This window comes from Dryas octopetala, chromosome 8 (assembly GCF_963921425.1).
Source record: "Dryas octopetala chromosome 8, drDryOcto1.1, whole genome shotgun sequence".
Classification (NCBI taxonomy): domain Eukaryota; kingdom Viridiplantae; phylum Streptophyta; class Magnoliopsida; order Rosales; family Rosaceae; genus Dryas; species Dryas octopetala.
The window spans coordinates 16,164,383-16,185,967 of record NC_141373.1 but is presented as its reverse complement, the minus strand read 5'-3'; the positions used below and the strand labels follow the sequence as shown (position 1 = coordinate 16,185,967).

General features: G+C 36.4%; 2 protein-coding genes across 2 annotated transcripts; one reads left to right on the top strand and one right to left on the bottom strand.

Moving 5' to 3' along the window:
* The first annotated feature begins 4,571 nt into the window (after positions 1–4,571).
* Positions 4,572–6,313, top strand: LOC147277632 (uncharacterized). Its single transcript, XM_086254298.1, has 4 exons — positions 4,572–4,937; positions 5,030–5,129; positions 5,264–5,370; positions 5,831–6,313. The coding sequence occupies exons 1-4, from the start codon at positions 4,849–4,851 to the stop codon at positions 5,976–5,978; spliced, it is 444 nt and encodes a 147-aa protein (XP_086110424.1). The 5' UTR covers positions 4,572–4,848; the 3' UTR covers positions 5,979–6,313.
* Positions 6,314–20,409: 14,096 nt separating this feature from the next.
* LOC147277631 (putative caffeoyl-CoA O-methyltransferase At4g26220) lies at positions 20,410–21,562 on the bottom strand. The gene is made up of 4 exons (XM_086255679.1): positions 21,522–21,562; positions 21,279–21,423; positions 21,064–21,195; positions 20,410–20,931 (listed from the first exon to the last, which is right to left on the bottom strand). Exons 1-4 carry the CDS (start codon positions 21,560–21,562, stop codon positions 20,641–20,643), a joined length of 609 nt encoding a protein of 202 aa, XP_086111805.1. The 3' UTR covers positions 20,410–20,640.
* Positions 21,563–21,585: the final 23 nt, after the last annotated feature.

Genomic DNA, 21,585 nt, shown 5'->3' with positions numbered 1-21,585 from the left:
CTTTCTCGCCATTGATGCTTCTTTTGAGAAGCCAAACTGTTCGCAGAAGTCGCCTAGCTCCTTTCCTTTAAGCAGCCTTTCCTTCTCGATTTGCCTTTTCAATTTCATATCCGTGCATAAGGATAATCCTTCAGCACAGATTTCTCCATTAAGTTCTCCAAATGTGCAGGCATGGAAAGGAATTTGTCCTCCATACTTGGCCCTTAACCTGTTTTTTACCTTTTCAGCAAACAGGGCTGGAAGACCTGAAATGAACTTCTCCTTCCAGAAGTCAGCATGGCAGTCAGCACGTGTGAAAACTTTTGCCATGAAAACATCCTTGTACCACCTGTACTGCGATAGACTAGAGCATTTTAGGTTCATGAGAACCTCTCTAGACCTATCCTGGATTAATTGAGTGGAACCTACAAAGTGAAGAGTTAGTGTAAAAATGAGTGTATTGACCGCATCTCCTTGTTCTTCTTCACGTTCCATACCGCCCTCTTGCTTGACGACAATTTTCTTTGCCCCTAGGATGGATTCTCTTTGCTCTTGACTCAAGAAATCCCACCATCCTCTGAGCTGACCTGCAAAACCAGAGACTATTGCCACAGCAAAATTCCTATCAGTACTATTTTTATGATTTGCCTTCAAAGCAGTGGCTAGCATCATCATTTGTCTAAAGGTGTCCACGATCTGGTACTCTGTCTTGCCGTCTATATTCCATTCAACAATGGAAGACCCGTCAAACCTAACTGGATCATTTATCCAATTCTCCTCAAATTGCATATCAACAGGCGTGGGCCTGTGATAATAATTCTTGGTAGGAGCTGTTCTTACCTGTGTTGCTCCAAATTGGACTTTGTTAATTTCAGCATCATGTTCAGGGTGTCTAAAGGCCTCTTCGATTTCTTCAATTTCTGAGTCCTCATGGGCCAGAACATTAATGGATGGGCCAGCTCTTGGGCTTTCTCCTCCTGAAGAATTCCTTGTTGTGGCTACGGGCCCTTTGGATTTTTCTTGGATTTTAATGCCTGCCAATCTATTGGAAATTTGATCTATTAAATCATCATTAGAAGTCTTTAGAGAGAACGTCTCACCCATCTCAGGTGGTGGTTTGAACATCAATTGCTCAGTGGTAGATCCTATTTTGATCGTTGCCTTTTTAGGAAATGCTTCCGCCAGAGCTTCCTCAATTCTGGTAGTTTGTTCCCCTATTGTCTGCAAGCATAAATTCGAAAAGTTATTCTGTTGAATGATTGTTTCAATATGTGTCGAATTTACCTTTGACTCAATATCTACTTTGAGACTTGCCTTAAATGGTGCTGCAACGGCTCCGACAAAGTTTAAGACACAACATGGCAGATGAATAGCTTTAATGGGATCCCCTGATTTAGGGAAATAGGTTTTAAATGGACTAGTTATGGCATTGATTGCATCCTCAAATATGGTTCCCTGGATATTTTCATAAAACCAATCAAAAAATGGAACCATCTTCTTATTTTCCTTCATCCATTCTGTCCACTGGTAGTGGGATTGGAACCTTTGTTCTTTGTCTAGGTTTTCCATTAGCCACCTCCTCTTGAGGAGATTCTTACTACTCATGAAATCCGCTTTTAGCATATCTTTGTTAAGTCTGAAGTTAGACTCTTGGTGGGCTTCTAGGACATTAATATGAGGTCCAGTATAAATTGGGCCATCAATGTCAGAAAAGGTTGGGCCTTCTCTGATACTCGGCTCGGCTTGATTTATGTAAACTGGCCTGCTGATGTTTCCTAGCCTTTCTGTTCCCATAATAATTGGGTCATCATCTAATCTCCTAGATGGCTCGGAAGAATATAAATTTCTTGAAAGACAAGGATCCTCAGATCTAATAGCCACAGAAGGTCTCTGACTACTCGATCTAGGGGGCCTGGTACTAGAGCTACCAATCCTAGTAGATCTAGAATCAGAAAACCCAATTTCTACCTCACCTCCCTCGTATTCCACTATTTGGTCAATCTGGGTGTTTTCTAGTGGTCTTTGAGGGGCTTCTTGGACTAGGGTCCATTCTCTAGGTAAATTTACCTGATCCCAAAAAATGGTTTTGGGTACTGCCACGTTTGCTCTTCTCGTGTCAGCTTGGAACATAATGGTCTTACCTTCCTCATGCAAATCTCTAGCCCCTGGACACAAAGTTGTCATTGCTTTGTAGTATATCCTGTATACTACCGCCATATTCTGGGAGCCTGGGATCATGTCAAATCCCTGCGACCTGATGTTCAGTGTAAGTGCTTTTAGCACTCCTTTATCTGCGAGAGCCACTGAGAAATTGGGAAAACAGTTAAAAAATATTGGTCCTTCACTTAATGAAGATTCCACAACTCCTAGTAAAGAATCTGAGAATCTATTGTGTCTACAATCTCGTACACACACTAAAACAGAAGTGTTTAAGCCCATCCTTACCAAGGGCTTAACAGCTACCTGAACAACCCCTATATGTAGGTAGTTGTATTTTTTACTGACATGCTGGTTTAGCATGCTTGGAGTGAACAGCTGGATGTTATCATCCTGGTTGGAGATGGATACTGTGCGTTCACAGGTCTTGATGACGTAATCACTTCTCCATTCGAACGTCCCTTTCTGGTAGATTTCCTTCGTTGGGAATGCTGGGATACTCCAGTTCTGTAACTGCTTTTCATAGTCTCCGATGACCACCTCTTCTGTATTATTCAATCTCATAGATCTTGAACTATCACACGCATACCAGTCTCTCGTCTTCCTTCCATTATTGATCCATATCGACCAATAATTTAATATGCCTACAGATAAGGCCAGGCTTGCTTGCTAGTTGCTACCAACTCGATATATGAATGCATGAGCCATGAGGCCCCATCAAAGACCATACTGCAGGCTAGCACTTATACTTCTCTCAAGCAAGCAAAAATATATACAATTCAAAATTTGTAGTACAGTACTAGCTCTAGATTTCCACTTAATAGCCAGCTAGAAGGAAAGGAATTAATTAAGTACGTAGTACGTAGTACTTACTGGTGCATGCATAGGCCAGCCATGGCCTTACATGGGAGCTGGATTCTGCAACTTTGCCTGTTAATATTAGCTGCAGCAGCAGCAGCAGCAGCGGTAGCAGCTGCTCAAGCCGAGCCGTCTCTGGCCAAGCCTGGCTGCACTGATTACCAATGTGGTAATCTCACAATCCCATATCCATCTCAGAAGGAGGAGAAGCATCACAAGCATCTCGAGCAGCTCGGCGAGTTGGGTGCTGCTGCTGCTGGTGTTTATGCATTGGTAATTCAGATTTATTATTCAAATATATCTTTATTGTAGCCCATCACCTTTTTTTCACTAATCTTCGGGGCTTTATGTTTTCTATAACTTCAAAATTTTCTTGGATCAAACCTAGTCGATTCTATAAGTAACCTTTTTTTACTTGGCTTGGATCAACTTTGTTGGAAAATAAAATGTTTAATTAATTTCTTGTCAAACGATTTGGCATGCTATTACATTTTTGGGGAAGGATCCGTGACATTTCATTTTTAACACAAGTTTTGACACAATATTAAAATGGAGCCTATTATATATATGATCTTTCAATTATCTGAACTATTTATTTTTTTAAGTTTCTATTAAAGGATATTCTTGTAAAAAAAAATTTGATAAATCAGAAACTATTAAGTTATTTAATTATGATCAAAAAAATAGACAACCAAAATAATTATGACCATTAAATTTTTGTAAGTAAATGATTTTTGATTTATTTAATTTTTTACAAAGATAATCCTTTAATGAAAACTTAAAAAATAGACGATTCGGATCGTTTAAGTCATATATGGAGTGAGCCCTAATTAAATATTGTGTCAAAACTTATGTCAAAAATGAGATGATGCGGATCCACGCCCCCTACATTTCAATTGGATCATTTAATTATCAGATTAAGGCACTCTTATTTTGATGTGTGGTATTAGATTCAATCGTGATTCTCAAAATAAGTAACATAAATTTAGAAATTTTGACCCTTAATTCCCTCTTAATCTGTATGTGGTTATGATATATTGGTGTACGTACGTGCGCAGCGTGAGAAGCACGAGTCAAAGAAAGACCCGCATGCGCACAGGCACAAGATAGAAGAGGAACTTGGTGCAGTAGCTGCACTTGGTTCTGGTGGGTTTGCCTTCCACGAGCATCATGACAAGAAAGAGACCAAGGAACAAGAGGAAGAGTGTAAGACCCCGTATTTTTCAAGGAGTTATTTTACATATCTTACGAATTTATTTTAAGGATTTTGGGAATTTATTTGGAAATTTAAAAGGTTTTGGTTTAATTTTTAATTTTTGTTTTAAATTGGGCTCGACCCAAAAGTTGACTTTTAAGACTAATGGACTTTCGTCTTCGACTTTGGGCACATTGGAAAGGTCTTGAGTCCACGAGTTCGTAGACACGCGGCACGCGTCAATCAGAGCTACGGTTTGAAAGATACGGGCTTTTGAAACGAGTGGCAAACTTGTAATTTTTACAAAGGTGGGTTTTAAAACCCCAAAAGTCAGTTCTCTCCTCATCTCTCTCTCTCTCTCTCTCCCTCCCGCGCCTGTCTCTTTCTCTCACCTCCGCCGATCTGCCACCGGCGCGTGGCGGCGCGTCCGGCGGCGGATGGGTTGGGTTTTTGGCCCACCAGCCTCGCCGCCTTCCCCTCTTCCTCCCCCTGGCCGCCGATCATCCAGCTGAGCCACCATCACGACGAATCGACGCGAAGACCGAGAGAGGCTCTCGTCGGCGATCTCGTATTTTCCGGCCAAATCGCGGCGCCGGACCACCTGGGTTCTCTTCCCCAGGCCACGGCGAGTCTTCCCGTGCATTTCTCTCACCCCGGTGATGCTCCACGACGGCGATTCGACGCCACCTTGTTGCAGCTGCTCCGACGGCTTTTCCGGCGAATCTGGCGGTGTTTTCCGTCGAGTGAGGTATCATTCTTCATCCTCTCGACATGCTCTTCATGTCTGTGCACTTTGTTTAAGCCAATTGTGATTCGAATCCAATTTCCCCTATTTTGCAGCCACGACCACTGTAGCTCCGCCTTGTGTGGCGGCGATTTGGGTGGTCTTCTTCGTCGGTATGCCTCTTCGGAACCTCCAGAAGCCTTTCCTGGTCCAGTGGTGAGTTTTGTGGCATTCTCTGTGTTGTTTGGGGGCTGGGCAGCCACCGTGTGTGGTGGTGGCCGCCTGTTTCGGTCATTCAGTGGCCCAATTGTGTTTCTGAATTGTATTTGTTGATTGTCTGGTCTTAACAGGTACACGGGCTCGGGAAATCTCATTCCCGATGTTGTTATGCTGCCGAATTGGAGATCCGAGCAAAGGAGCCAAGAAAGGCATTTTCGTCATTTTACGTGGTTAAACAGTGAGTGAAATTAGATAGTCTATTTCGTTGCTTTGTGTGCTTGTGTGCATTTGTTTGCTAGGATTTGATTTGATTAGGACTGGGTAAGTCTAGGCTTGAATCTTGAGGATGAAATTGATGAATGGTTTATGCATTGAGGTTATGAGTTAGGATGTGAACGATTCGAGATTGAGGTTAATAGTTGACGTTTAGGCAATTGATTTGCCAGAATGAGGATTATTATTTATTGATGGGATTTAAGATGTGAATTTGAGGAACTATATTTATCTTGATGCTTGAATATTTGTTGATGAATTTGTGATGTGATTGAGTAATTATGGATACTCTTGTGGATTATTTTGAGTATGGAAATTGAGGATATTATTAAGGTTAATTATTTCGTTATTTCACTCATACGAGCTCTAGTGAGCTTACCGGGTTATTTGTTCGAATGACCCGGTGTACCATGGATATGGTGCAGTGTGGTTATTGGTGTTTTGCAGGTTAAGCAGGCTGAGGAGGCAGTGAGGAGAAGACGAGGCAGTGGGACTTATTTTAAATTTGATTTAACTGATTTTATACAGCCAATTTTACATAAATGTTTTGGGCTCACACTCTGGTTTATTTAACGTATTTATTTATTATATTAAGTGCATGGCTCATTCTTTGAAAAGTGGTTTAAATGTCAAGGTTTCAGTGCATTTATGGGCCCGAGGTTCGGGGCGTTACAAAGAGGTTTGCCTTTCATTTACTTATTTTGTGTTATGTGATAAATCACTACTAAGTACTCTGTCAACAATGTTATCTCAGAGTGCAGTAGAGTCGCACTACTACCTCTAGAGAATTAATGCTTGTTTGAGTGTTTATTTGTGTCCTTGTCAATTAATGGGTGTTATCTGGTTTTGCTTTAGCATGCCATGTATGTCATTGTTAATAATAATATCGTGTATTCGATGTTTTTTAATTTCTGTAATATTATCTTGTGGGTGTTATCTCAGCCAATCTTTACTTCTTTATTATACCATCATATCCTCTGTTTTGTCAACCCTAGCTTTACAATTTAATTGACTTGGTAACATATGTTGCTGGCCATAGGACGGTTCCTGACATTTTCACTTTGCTGGTTTTGGGTTGTGGGACCACCATGATCATGTTATGATCATTCTATTTACATTGATTAATCTGTTTATATAGATTAGAGGGTGAATCTTTATGACATTTGGTTGAGTTGCTGATTGTTAATACTAGAGATGCCACAAATTATTTTAATGTTTTATTAAGATAAAAAAACTATTATATATCCTAACTTAATTTCTTTATCCAATTAATGTGACATATCTCATTAATTTATATGTGGTTCTATTCTGTATCTCAATTATTTACAACAAACAAGACCCAATATCAATTATAAAAAATTATATTAAAATCAGTCAAACAATTTTAAATACTAAAATAGTTAATGTGGACTTTTTTTTTTACCATAATGGTCAATAGGTTTTAATATTCTCTTCCATAATGGTCAATGGGCCCAATGTCAGCCATTTAAGTTGCATGAATATCCTAATTTGCCCTTACCTTCTCCCATATTTACACCATGCGAAATTCTATCAATTTTTTATTTTTGTTTTTTTGGTTTTTAACGAATAAATGTTTTTAGTCGCTGAGTTAGTATCCAAAGTACAACACCACTCTCTTTGGATCCTCTCTCTCTCTCTCTCTCTCTCTCTCTCATTTTTAAAGTATTGTAATTAATTATGTAATTAGAATATTGGATGTGTGTGTTGGTGTTGGTGATTAATTGTGTGAGACTCTGATGAGTGAAGAGTGAGAGAGGAAGAGAGGGAGGGAGTGTTGGAAATATGCCCTAAAACCAATGGCAATTAGTTAACCAAACGTGTTTGGTTGAAGTTAGTGACTCAAGGGCTATTTCAATTAATCTGTATTACACATTAATATATAGGGCATAAGCATTATTCACTGGAACTCTAGGATCATCGTGTAAGTGAATGAATGCATCCATGAAAATCTAAGAGAAGAAACATGATGAGCTGTGAGACCATTGAGATTCATGTTATCAGATACTTAGATTCCTAAACGTTCCTAGTCGATGAAGGGAATATTAACTCGACATTAACATTCCAATAAATCAAGACTAGCACGTACGTTTGCTTTCTTTGGATTGGTGAGTTTCATGCCATAGTGTAGAGACACTGGAGCAGGTATATATGTGGTTGCGTGCTTGGAGACACGTCCACAGAACTGACCGAACAAAGAATCCTAAATGCAGCTTTAAGGCATGTCAAATAGGAACTCTTTGGTTATGATAGATACTGATTAGTCCTTAGACTTGAGACACCACCGATGTCTTGTGTGTGTGTTCAGTGTACTTTGACAGCACAAAATGGACCAACGTTATCAAGCATGAATTACATGTGTACGTTGGGTGCATTGACACACATATGGAGGCGTGTAAGTGTGCAACATGGAATCTCTCTGTAACACCCCAAAGTTTCTTAATTTTGGTTAAAGGGTGTTACTAAGTTTATCAATTGATTTAGTATTAATTGCTATGTTTTGAACACAAATGTGGATTTATTCCACATGATTAACTTTAAGGAATCAAATTATCTACTTTACTTGAAATTGTGCACTCTTTTAAAACATGCCACTTGCTTCGTGTTTTTAAAACTAAGAACATGGTCACTTATGCACAACACATTGATTTAAATGCTTATGTATTCACAAGTAGTGGATTATTTACACAACTTTGTCCACTCACTTAGTGATCTCGGATGCAAAAGCATATCATTAACTTGTATGTTTATGACATGCTTAAATAATGCCTACCACACTTATTTTATTACTTAATTATTCAAACAAGTTGTTGACTATACTTGAGTGATCATTTCGGATCACATGCATGAAATGGTTGTATGGCAATACAACCTTGACATTTGCATGACTAGAGGTGGAAGCAACATTAGAAAGACCAAAGAGTTGAGAAATTTACTTTGACCACTAGGGCTAGAATAACCCTAGGTTAATTACTTGAGCAAGAGATAAAAAAAGATGACTTTTGCATGAGATGATGATCATGACTTAGGCTAAAGGATAGAGTGTAGTTTTAGGTTAGAGGAAGAAAATGGATTAAATGATGGTTTTTATTTAAGTGGATTAAGCAAGGAAAGAAAGCAATAGACTTAGATTGGTTAATGGGCTGTAAGTCTAGTCCATTAGGCTAATCATTCACTAAACCAGGCCCCAATGGGATTGGCCAGCCAATTAAAAGCCTCTTGGATGAAACAAAATATGACAGATAGCCTAGAAACCCTTTCCCATGCAAAGAAGGAAAACTTAAGGGTTGTGACTCTTTGTTTTCCCTCCAACAGTCATAATTTTCACTTTATAAAACCAAACACTTTTTCAGACAAACCATTCCCACCATCAATTCAGTTTCAACGAGAGAAAAAGAAAAATAAAGAGAAAGAGAAAGAGAGACAGAGAAAGGGAAGAACTTGAAGGAATCCAAGAACAACCAAGCTCAAGAAAGAAGAATAAGGAGTGCAGCCTACACTGCCTTTGAAAGGAACCCTGGTAAGAAAACCTACAAACCAATCTTCCAAGTCTTTTAATATCATTGGAAAGATGTTAGAATGGCTTAGATAAGTTGCATTTCGAAAATCAATAGGCTTTTATGTTTTTAAAACCGTGTTTGGCTGATTTTCAACTTACTGACCCCATTACCATGTTTTCGATGCCTGCATTAATTCTTTTGGAATTTAATAAAACTGTTTTACTGTAATAAACTAGAAACCTTAATCTTTATTTAGAAATAAGAACCACTCAGATCCAACTTGCTATGGATTTGGAATGGATTTTACAAGTTACTGCACTTTGAGCATGTTTTCAAATATACAAGTCTTAGGTTTTTATGCACAAATTTTGATACACTTGAAATTTTCATTTGAAATTGTTATAGTAGCTTTTAAATTTGATTTCAAACCTTTTTTCAATTTGCCTCACTCAATTTGGTTCAGTATACACAAAAATGAGATTTTGGCCAAATGAACAGTGATTATGCAGAATTTCAGTTTTCTGGTGTGAACTTTGGCTCTTTGAAACCCTACTTGCACAACTCCAAATGCTTTGAAAATTTTTATGCACGAATCTGAGTGTGTCTTCTAACGTCTTGTGAAAAAATCTTGTTCAAATTATGTTTTTAGAATTTTATAAAAATCATAAAGCAGGTGTTGCTCTTTTAGACTTTTTAAGGAACTAATTGTGCACAAAATTATCATATTTTGTTTTAATGCTTTATGGCCTAAACTTTCAGTTTGCACAAGTCAAAAATCACCCATGTGACTATTCTGGGAACATGAGGGAGTCCAATTGATATTGGATCAAGTTTTCCAACGATTTTGAATTAAAACCCATCTGCAGCATACCCAATCTTCTAGTATGGTTTTTGTTATACTTTTAAACCTTCATTTATGCTTCAATACATGATTTAGAAATTGTAAAGGGTCAAACTTTTATTGTTTGATTTTAAAATCTTGGATTTGCAACTTAGCTTGTTCATTAAGCCATTCAAACCTAGGAAACCCTAATTTATGTTTAGAAGAAGCCATTTCTGATTTGGCTGTGTTTAAACTAGGGAAACAACTTGTTGGGCCAGCAGCAAGGATAAGGACTACATTTGAGGTAGGGGAGCTAGTCCACTTAAAACCCCATGCTTTTTCCTTATACCTATATGTATTTATATTTACACATGTGTTTGGTTTTGATGCTGAAGACATGCTATCAAATTGAGTATGGATAATTTGTTTTGTTTCATGTTTTCCTTGCAGTAATATGCCATGATAAGAACCTATAAGAAATTGCATAACTCTATCCCTAGGTAGATTTTCTGTAAACACTTAGTAAGAGCTGCCTACTTTGTTTAAGAAAAATCAAATATGTGAAAGCATGTTGATGACTTCAACTTGCTTTACCATGCTTGGGAAAATCAATTGTTTATTGAAAGTTAGTCTCAATTGCCTTGGTTTGTATGATTTGTTAGTTTGGACAACAGGCTTAGTGTTTTAAGTCAATCATTATGAGAGGTTATACTAGTGGCTTCAACTTGATTTAAGGAATGAAACTCACTAACTTAGGCTTAAGATGAAACTGAAATGGACTCACACTTAAAATGAAAACAGTAGGAGCATCATAATTGGGAATAACTCTAGGGAAACTTGAACTAATTCCATCACTTGTTAATTATGTTTGATTTTAGGCTTGTGAAACTAGTAAAGCTAAAATCCAAAAGTTATTTTGCATAAGTTGGTGACTAGGTAATCCTTTTGGTTTTGGATCAAGGTTGACTTTAGTTTGATGATCCATTGCTTTTATTTCATTAAACCAATTTGCTGAAGCATGTTAAAACTAACTTATGCAATGAAGTTATAATGCATTTATGAAACTGCCATTACATCTGTGCACGCATAATTATTATATTATGGTTCATTAAGGGCAGATCTTCCCTTCATAGGGGGTGCCATTGCATTACATTTGAACATTCATGGTTAATGAATTAAAATTGTGTACTATATGTTTTGTGTTTAGATTTCCTAATTAGAGATGAAGGGGTACAGTTTTTACTCTATTCTTGGGTTCAATCCCCTAAAAGTATGCATACAGGTTTTATCTGGAATTCGTAATGTGTTTTAAGAATATGCTAGATGAAAAGAGATAGGGTTATCTACTTTCAATGAAGGACATCTCACTATCTAGACCTATTTGATTATTAGTAGGAAATGGGGATAGGGGTAATAACAATTACAAATTAGGGAATAAGGGCCACTATTTTTAATCTTGACATGTTTGCTTTGAAATGGAGAAAAGGTACGCATTGCATTGTACTTTATCTTTTAAACATGCGTTTGCATTTCATGAATTGATGCATGGTTGATTGTGATACTTGTGATTGGATTATGCAAAGTAATCCAAGACTGAGAAATGGTCTTCTTGATTGATTTATATCATTTTATGTTCTAATAATCCTAAGCAAAGTTAATCTGCAAATCTTATTATAAGTTCCACATGTTATACTTTGGTTTGAACATGTTAATGTCGATTGGATACCTTGTGAATGATATACTTGCAATTTTGGCCAGCTTGGCAAAACATGTTTGTTAAAACATTATCTTCTTATTTAAACTACCTTGAAATGCATGAAAATGTTTTAGACTAATTGAGTGTGTGATCAGTGGTATTAGTAATGCTCACCCCTACACAGTTTGTTAAGTTGTAGAAAACCCTTAGGAAAGAAACATGGTTAGCTTTGTAGAGCTCTCGGATAGTGAAGGATGAAGATGTGACAGCTGGAAAGATAGACCCCATAGCCCTGACATTCCTTCACCACCCACATCAGAATATACAAGTGATGAGGAAGAGGATCCCATCATGGATAAGTATGTTTTTACCCTACGCACACTTTTATTTTACCTTGATTTGATCTCTTGGCAAGAGAAAACTGTTGGTTATTGATCTAAGGAATAGAATGGCTCATTACTCTTTATGTCTCTTGTTGCTTTAACTTTCACAATTGGTTTTCTATTTTAAAAGTTTAATGAATCTCTCATTTGTCTATGTTGCTTTTCCCATCAATTTGAAAACAAGGGTCTATATTAGCATTTCATAAATTCAGCTTAAACTTATAAGCTCACTACTTGAGAATGCTTTCACTGGTTACATTTGTTTTGTTAAAAGCAAAAAGTTTACTCTGAATTTTGGTTTCAAAATCTAGTGTCAATCAGCCTTACATTGATCATTGGCTTTGAGATGGCTTAATCTCAAAGTTGGTGACCAATGTGGCCCTGCCACATGCTCAAAGTGATAGACCCCACTTTGGGGTGTGACACTCTCACCTTCCGAAAAGAAAGAGATGTCCCAGGATAGAAAGACTCGCAAAATCTCTGGCAAGAGCATCAGAGTCACATATATGATTATATCCTGTAATGAGTTTTGACATAAGTGTCATATACAGGATGTAATCAGGACATAGTTTAAAAACAAATTCTCATGCCAAAATTCAATACCCAAATCCTAGTCTATGATCAAGCACATGTATAGAAGAAGAATTAAATCCATCAAATCTGAAAACTAAACAAAGTAAGGAAAAAGATCCATTGAGAAAATCATATTAAGGCTTCCTCTTAGCCTTAGCCTCTAATGTGTTCCTGGAGCATATTTTCTACGACGGCCATAGTTACAGGTTGATCATAGTGTGCCGCTTCCTCTTCGACATCCTTATATGGGACCCTTGGCAGCGGCCTTTGGCCCCTTTAGAGGTAATTCGTGCTGTGCCCATTACTATTCCCTGCGTCGTTTCTGATGTTGTTTCTTGCGTGCAGCACAATGTAACGTAGTTGATTTGCCGGTTGTGGCACTACGAACTCCTGTGGTGGAGCTACCTGGCGTGGTTAAACTGCCGATTGCGACAAGACTGGCTCGACAATCTCGAGAACTGGTTGCTGATGTTGAGCCATTTGCTCCTCTAGTGGTGGTTGTAGAGGATTCTAGATGATTTGTTGGATGACAGGCGCGTCTTCGTTCTACACAACATTGGGTTGAGGCCTATTTTAACCAAGCTATTGAGCCAAGCCACTCATAGTCAAGTTAAGCTTATCAAGACTGTTCCTCATGTCGGCACGCTATGCCGTTTTCGAAGTGTTCCTGACACCTCTCATCTCTGTGAAAATTCCTTCCTCCATCACGCCGAAAGTCCGTTCTAGGTAGGCCGTCATGCCGCGCATCCCTGCAGTTACTGCCTCAGTTGCCTCTGCCAGATTGATCTGCCTCCCACTGCCATTGCCTTCGTCAGTTGTCATTCTGTAACGCCCTAGAATTTTCCTATACTTTATTTTGAGCTTATAGAAATTTTCTAAGATTTATTTGAAGTCATTACTGATTTTCTGAAATTTATTTAAGGTTATTAGTAATTCATTTATTATTTTAGAAATTAAGGAAAACCATTTCTAAGTATTTCAGAAATTATTCAAGTAGGTTTTCACCGTTGCAAAAATAGTTTGAGGGCTTAGAATTGAAGTACTCGATAAGACGAACACAATGGTACTAAGATCATAATTATCCAAGGACCGGATTATTTATAGAGAATTTCGAAAGTTAGATTGTAATTTTGAGAAATTAGAAAAATTGAAGAAAATAGGTAAATAAGCACTTTCGAGGACATTTTCAATTGTTTGGAAAAAAACCTGTAAATCGTTGAAGAAACTAAAAATATGGGGAGATAGTATAGAATGTCACGAACAACATCTTATTCTTAGATTACACTGACAACTACGAGATAATTTTTGGTGAATTTCAGAAGAAATTAGAGAAAAGATAAAATTTAAATAGAAAATAAAATAGAAAACACTTATCGTGATCACTAAGGGTGAGCGCGGTGCGATTCGACTCACTTTTCCCCTAGAACCGTGCGCTGTGCCGGACATTAATACACGGTGCGGTTCGGTGCTTAAAACCGTGAAAGAAATAAAAAAACCAAACCAAACCAGACCATTCAAGGTGCGGTTCTCCACCACGGTTCTGGGCCTAATGGGCTATTATTCACTCGTCTTGCTTCTGATGTTGGGGGTCCATCCCTCCTAAACCCTAAATGCAGTAAATAAGAGAAGGCAATGAAGAAATCTAAATGATGCACAAATGCACAATATATAAACAAATCTGAATGATGCACAATATATAAACAAATCTAAAAGGTGCACAATATATAAAATAATCAATTCAGTTCCTTAAAACAAATCAATTCAGTTCCTAAGTCACTTTCTTTTAGCAAATTAGTGTAATCTACAGTGCTAATTGATTAAATTCACTATCTTGTAACAAATCAATTCAGTTCCTAAGTCACTTTCTTTTAGCAATTACACAAAAATCCCTAATTGATTGAATTTCGAAACTTGCAACAATTACACAAAAATCCCCAAATTTGATTCTTTGAATTCGAAACCCTAGTTTCACTGTTTTAGAGTGAGAGACGAGACTTCATAGTGAGAGACGAGACTTCATAGTGAGAGAGATGACAAACATACGTGTTCAGATTAGAAGCTGCGAGTCTGTGACCCTGCAACCTTTGAGTCTTCGACAGAGATGAGAGGCGAGAGGCGAGAGAGTGAGAGAGATGACTGAGAGCTGAAATTACACAAAAATCCCCAAATTAGAATTCGAAATCCTAGTTTGAAATTCGAAACCCTAGTGACAGATGAGAGACAGAGATGAGAGGGTGAAGTATGAGAGACGAGAGAATGAGAGATGCGACATTGAGACTTAGAGTGAGAGTGAGAGACAATGAGACATACCTGTTTAGTTGTGATTTGTGAAGCCTGCGACGGTGCGACCTTCTAGTCTTCGACAGAGATGAGAGGCGAGAGAGTGAAAGAGATGACTGAGAGCTGCAATAATTGCAGTGCAATTACACAAAAATCCCCAAATTAGAATTCGAAACCCTAGTGACAAATGAGAGACAGAGATGAGAGGGTAAAGTCTGAGAGACGAGAGAAAGAGAGATGAGACATTGAGACTTGAGAGTGAGAGACAATGAGACATACTTGTTCAGTTGCGATTTGCGAAGCCTGCGACGGTGTGACCTTCTAGTCTTCGACAGAGATGGCGAGAGAGTGAGAGAGAGAGAGAGAGAGAGAGAGAGAGAGAGAGAAAGAGAGGCCAGCGCAAAAGAGCTGAGTGAGTCGAGTGAGTCAGTGACTGAGAGCTCAGAGTCAGACTGAGAGAGATGAGTGAGACTGTGAGACTGAAAGAGAGAGGGCGGCACGAGATTGGGGTTTGGTTTATGTTTTAGCTAGGGGTGGGTTCGGTACGGTTACCGAACCGAAAATCTCAGACCGTGTACCGACCGAATCCCCCTCGGTTGGCCATTTTGGTTACCGAGACCGGTACCAGAATGTAGGTAAACCGGCACTCGGTTGGACCGGCATTCCCGGTCGGCTCGGCTCGGAATGGGAATTAACCGAGTGGGTTGAGCGGTGGCCTGATGAGAGGATCAAGAACATACCAGTTCGCCAGAAAATTGGCAGGGAAACTAGCAACCTTTTAAGCCTTCGATTTGCCACCTACGGTGGTCGGACGAACAACCCAAATACACCGAAAGACTCAAGCCGACGAGAGGAGGCTCTGGGTACCAACCACGAGTCACGACGACGCCGTAATCGCAGAGTTTGTCGGAGAAGACTACCGGCCTTGACTGGGTTTTGGGTTTTCGGAATCCTTGGGTGATCTGAGGATAGGGGAGGGAGAGGAGACAGAGGAAAGATTTTATGGGGTGGTCCCGTCGCCACCCAAGGCCGGACGACGGCAATTTCGCCAGTCAATGCTCGGCATGAGTACAGAGGGATGAGAGAGATGAGAGCATCGAGGGAGAGGAGAGAGAAATGAGATTTTTTTTTTAAGCCATTGAGAGAAATAGAATTAATTTCTGATTTTGGGGGTTTAGTGTTTTGGGGTTTGGGGTTTGGGGTTTGGGGTTGGGGTTTAGAGTTTTTACTTTAAATATATTTATATATAAAATACATTTTTATACCCTAAAATATCTTTTTATATAATACATTTTTATAATTTATATAAAACATCTATTTATAAATTTATAAATTATAAATTTTTTAATTTATATAATACATTTCTATATAAAAACTAATTAAAATACCCTAAATTCTAATATTATACCATATCCTAAACCTTAGGGTATAACATATAGTGATATACCATATTCTAATATTATACCATATTATAGTATTATACCATATCCTAAACATTTTTATAGTTATATAATTATATACCAACTATGAAAGTATGAATTATAGTCTTAGGGTATAGGATATAAGGTATATGATTTAAAATTTTTAAAACACACAATAGGGTTTAGGGTATGAGATATAGAATATAGGGTTTAGAATTTAGTATATATTTATATATATAGTATATAGTCATATATGATATATTTATGGTTCAATTGAAATAATTATATTATATAAATTAGAAAACATATAAATTATTAATCATAGGGTTTAGGGTTTATAAATTTATATATGTTTTATAAACTATATAAATGTATATAAATGTATTATAGAAAGGTATTTTAGGGCATAGAAAATGAGAAATGTATAAAATTGTATTATTTTAAATTAAATGTTATATATACTCGGTCCGGTTCGATAAACCGACGGTTCTATGATCTGAAAACCGGAACTGGAACCGAACATGCCGGTTCGGTTGGCAAACCGATATTCCGGTATGGTTATTTTCGGCATTGGTTGAGCCGGTTTCGGGTTCGATCTCGATTTTTCGGTCAAACCAACCCAGCCCTAGTTTTAGCCTTTAGGTTTGTGTTTTACTGTTGTAGTGAATTAAGTTTTTTATTTTTGGGGTTTAGAACTTTAGATGGGGTTTCATCTTTTTATTACATTTACATATATTTTAATGATTTATAAAAATTATAAAACATATGTTTTGGGGTTTGGCAAGATTGGGGTTTCGTCTTTTTATTACATTTACAAATGTTTTAATGTTTTATAAAAATTATAAAACATATGTTTTGGGGTTTGGTAAGATTGAGGTTTCGTTTGGGGTTTGGTCTTTTTATTACATTTATATATGTTTTATTGTTTTAATGTTTTATAATTTATATAAAACATATTTTTTGGGGTTTGGCCATATTGGGTTTCGTTTGGGGTTTGGTCTTTTTATTACATTTACATATGTTTTAAATTTTTTAATGTTTTATAATTTATATAAAACATATTTTTTGGGGTTTGGCCATATTGGGGTTTCGTTTGGGGTTTGGTATTTTTATTACATTTACATATTTTCAAATTTTTTAATGTTTTATAATTTATACAAAACATATGTTTTGGGGTTTGAGCAATTGGGTTTGTTTTGGGGTTTGGTTGGGCAAACTAGTTTATGTAACTAGACTATATAGAGTATATAGAATATATAAAATTTTAAACTTTATGGTTTAGGGTTTAGAGAATGAGAGATGAGTTGCAACCAAACCCTATACCATAAGTTTTAAATCCTTATACCATAAACCCTAATATCCTATAAGACCTATACTATATCCTAAACCTTATACCATAAATTTTAAATCTCATACCTTATTACCTTATATGGCATATACCCTATACACTTATATAGTATATAACTATATATTATACCCTAGAACTATAAACAATTAAAAATTTTAGTATATAGAGTATAAATTATAAATAATATACTAATTTTTTTTTATATAAAATATAAAGAATATACTAATTTTATTATATAGGGTAATGGGTATAACTAAAATTATATACTAAAACATTATTAATTTATTATTATATTATATATCTAGAAAATAGGTCATAGGGTTATATAAAATATATTTTACGGTCTAAACCCTAAAATATAGCTAGGTTAATATTAATTTTGGAGCAAATTATCTGTAAGTACCTCAATTATACACTGTTTTTCAATTTAGTACCCCAACTTTAAAAATTTGACAAAAAGTACCTTAACTTTCATTTTGTGTCAAAATAGTACCTTCGTTAGTTTTTCTGTCAAATAAACCGTTATATGCTGACGTGGCAGGGGTATTTTCATCTTTTTACTCACATTTAAAAGATAATAATATTTTTAAAAACTTTTGAATAAATAAAATTCTTTAAAAAATTAAAAATTTTCAAAATTTTAAAAAGTTTAGACCCGGCCAAAAACTCATTTACACACAATATATCTTCAATAAAAATATAAGATTTTGGCTATATTGTGAATCGAACATGAGACCTCTTGGAACAAACTTCAACTCTCAACCAACTGAGCTGACTAGTTTATTTGTCTAATTGGTGAATCATAACATTTTAATAAGTTTTTCGTTTATATACTCTAATAAATTATTAATATGCTTTTTAAGTTATTATATAATACTATAATCATATAATGTGAGTAAATAGTAATAGTGTAAACTGTGTAATACTATAAATAATAAACTTTTAAACTTATATACAACATTACAAATTTACAACTATAGTTATTAAAGTTATTATAATAAACTTTTATAATACAATTATAATTAAAGTTATTAAACCACGATCGTTCATTAATTCAACGATCTGAACCGTTCATTATTTATGTTGATAGTTAAAGATCATCCTTACAAAAAATCGGCCAAATAGGAATTCATCTACCTGTTCGAATGTTCGATTATCATTAGAAAAACCACGATCATTCATTAATTCGACCACCGTTACGTCACTCTTACATTTTCGATTGAGCTAATTTTTTGCAAAAATTCTCTTTGAGTGGGGAACTAAAGTTTGAACAGTTCGGATCGTTGAAAACACGATCAATATGTGAGCTTCTACATATAAATACACTTGAAGAGTATAATTCTAATAACTTTCCCGTTGAAATCTTGTTGTTTCCATAATTATGAAGACCAAAACGTGATTTCAACAATCTGGCCCGTTCATTTTCTATATTCATAGTCAAAGATCATTCTTACAAAAAATCGGCCAAATCGAAATTCATCTACCCATTCGATTATCATTAGAAAAACCACGATCGCTCATTAATTTGACCACCGTTATGTTACTTTTACATCTCCGATTAAGCTTATTTTTTGCACGAATTATCTTTGAGTAAATAACTAAAATTTGAACGGTTCGGATCGTTGAAAACATATGTACATTTATGTTTTATTATAGTTGTAATGTTGTATATAATTTTAAAAGTTTATTATTTATGGTATTACACTATTACTAACATAATAGTATTATATAATAACTTAATAAACATATTAATAATTTATTGAAGTAAACAAACGAAAGAGCTATTAAACATGTTATGATTCACAAACTTAACAAATAAACTAGTCAGCTCAGTTGGCTGAGAGTTGAAGCTTGTTATGTGAGGTCTCATGTTCAAATCACAACATAACCAAAATCCCATATTTTTTTTTTGAAGATATATATGTGTCTAAATAGGATTTGGGCCCATTCTGGGCCGCCCGTTAGGCCCTAGCCCAGCCCGGCCCTCCAAGCCCGCAAGCCAAAGCCCAATGGGCAGGCCTTGGGCTTGTGTATTAAAACCTAAGCCCGGCCCAGCCTGGCCCGAAAGCCCTATTGGGCTCCTATAATTCAAGCCCGAGCCCAAAATGTACTAACAATATACCAACTACAGTTGACCCAGAAGCAAGAATATAAATGTAGAATCTTTATGTTATACTTACAAACAAACAAATATGGTTGTTAGAGATGGTGATTTCACAGCAGACACATAAATTAGAAGAATTGCAAATTTTTTTTGTTCAAAAACAGAGAAAAATCATAAACTAAGCATCAGTTAAAATGAAACTACTGCACACATATTTTTGAGAAATTAATAGGGGGAGGGGGCAAACTGAAAACACGTATATACCACCAAAGTCGGATAACATAATGTTACACGTTAATTAAGGAGATTATGATATCACATGAAAAACTGATTTCTTATCCTGTAAAGACAATTTTGGCATTTTTTTTATTGTCTGACGTGGCTTTTTTTTTTTTTTATCTGACATGTCAGTGGTCAAAGGGATTTTTTTAAGGAAAAAAGTTTTAGTCTAAAGAGAGTACATTTTAAGCATTAAACTCTAATTTTACCAGGGGCCAAAAAAAAAACTCTAATTTTCCAAATAAATAACATGCACCAAAAACAAATACATAATTTAAATTCTGAGTAATACCCTTACACGTTGAATTAGTTACACCACGTGTCGGTGTATTAGTTACACTCAATAATTTTTCCAACTCTAGCAAGGCTGTAAATATAAATGGACTTGGATGCATACTCCAAAAACCCACATTTTCAGTCCCATACTCCTTTGCACTATTTTGGCCATCATATGAAACTATGAAAGAAAACAATCTGGATTTGGCTTGGGAAATTGAGAGTAGTTGAGACATTAAGATCATGCAATTTGAATGCACTGAACTCATCTTGTTACATCTGAGTTCTAGATCAATTCACTTATTCAACATTGAGTTTCAATAAAAAACAAGTAAACATTTGAAAATGACACGAGACATACATTGATTCAGCAAAACAATAAGCAATATTTCAAACTCTCGCCATTGTTGTAGAGTAAGTGCTTTACCACTAAAGCTATAAACCTCCAAAATAGTAAGCAATATTTATTCACTCAACGATTAAGTACAAGGTCTTGCATGTTACTGGAACCTGATAGACCCCAGCAGAAGAAACTTAGCAAATGTGCCTGCAGATGATGATCCCATCCCCTACAGAAGCATGAGAAATTTCGACTCGAGGGTCAGCTGCCACTGATTTGGTAAACTCAATTGTACTCTGCCTCCCATACTTTTTGATCTCTGGAACAGCCTCTTCAGGCAAAGCCACTGCTCCTCCCCAGAGTGTGTTATCATATACAACAAGCCCACCTATCTTTATCAGTTTCATCAGCCTCTCATGATAGTTCCAATAATTTTGTTTGTCAGCATCAACAAAGGCAAAGTCGAAATCCCCCTCATTCTTTGGCTGCCAGCCTGCCACAGAACCCCATATTAACACAACAATTTACTAAGAAAATAGGCTTCAAAGAAATTGTTTTAGGACGTTGTTTGAAATGGTGCATGAAGAGTAGCAGTAATATGGACTATTAATGCTTACATCTCCCACGAGGTTATCAAGAATAGGCAGAGCTGGAGATTCAATGTAGTCGATTTTGTGTTCTACTCCGGCTTTTTTGATAATTGGCAGGCCTACCTCATATGTTTTTCGATCACTATCCACAGCCAAAATCTGCATTATTGTATCAACAACCATTTCTAGTTTGTTAATGAGATTATTAAACACAGACAGCTGATGAATGAAGAAAAACAAACCCTGCCATCATCAGGAATAGTGAGAGCAGTGAGGAGAAGAGAGTATCCAGTAAAAACTCCAACCTCAATTGTCTTTTTGGCATTCACAATTTTAAATAGCATGGCCAATAACTGACCTGCATCTGGTGCAGTACCAAAGAAAGCACTTCACAATATATAAAATGGTTAGGACATAGTTTAGTTAGGTGGCATAACAAGTATACCACTTCCTGCTTTCCTTCTGTCTCACAGTTCATTAACTACCTTTCTAACCCTTGCTTATTTTTTAATTTAATAATTTTCATATTATTTTAATTGCCATGAATGA

Bases quoted from the DNA above. Each gene is read 5' to 3' on its own strand.
- LOC147277631 (XM_086255679.1), bottom strand. From the start codon at position 21,562: ATGAAAATTATTAAATTAAAAAATAAGCAAGGGTTAGAAAG. The intron at 21,196-21,278 runs GTTTGTTTTTCT...ACAATAATGCAG, and splicing joins CTATTCCTGATGATGGCAGG to ATTTTGGCTGTGGATAGTGA. The intron at 20,932-21,063 runs GTAAGCATTAAT...GCAGGCTGGCAG, and splicing joins TTGATAACCTCGTGGGAGAT to CCAAAGAATGAGGGGGATTT.
- LOC147277632 (XM_086254298.1), top strand. From the start codon at position 4,849: ATGCTCCACGACGGCGATTCGACGCCACCTTGTTGCAGCTGCTCCGAC. The intron at 4,938-5,029 runs GTATCATTCTTC...CCTATTTTGCAG, and splicing joins GGTGTTTTCCGTCGAGTGAG to CCACGACCACTGTAGCTCCG. The intron at 5,371-5,830 runs GTGAGTGAAATT...GATATGGTGCAG, and splicing joins TCATTTTACGTGGTTAAACA to TGTGGTTATTGGTGTTTTGC.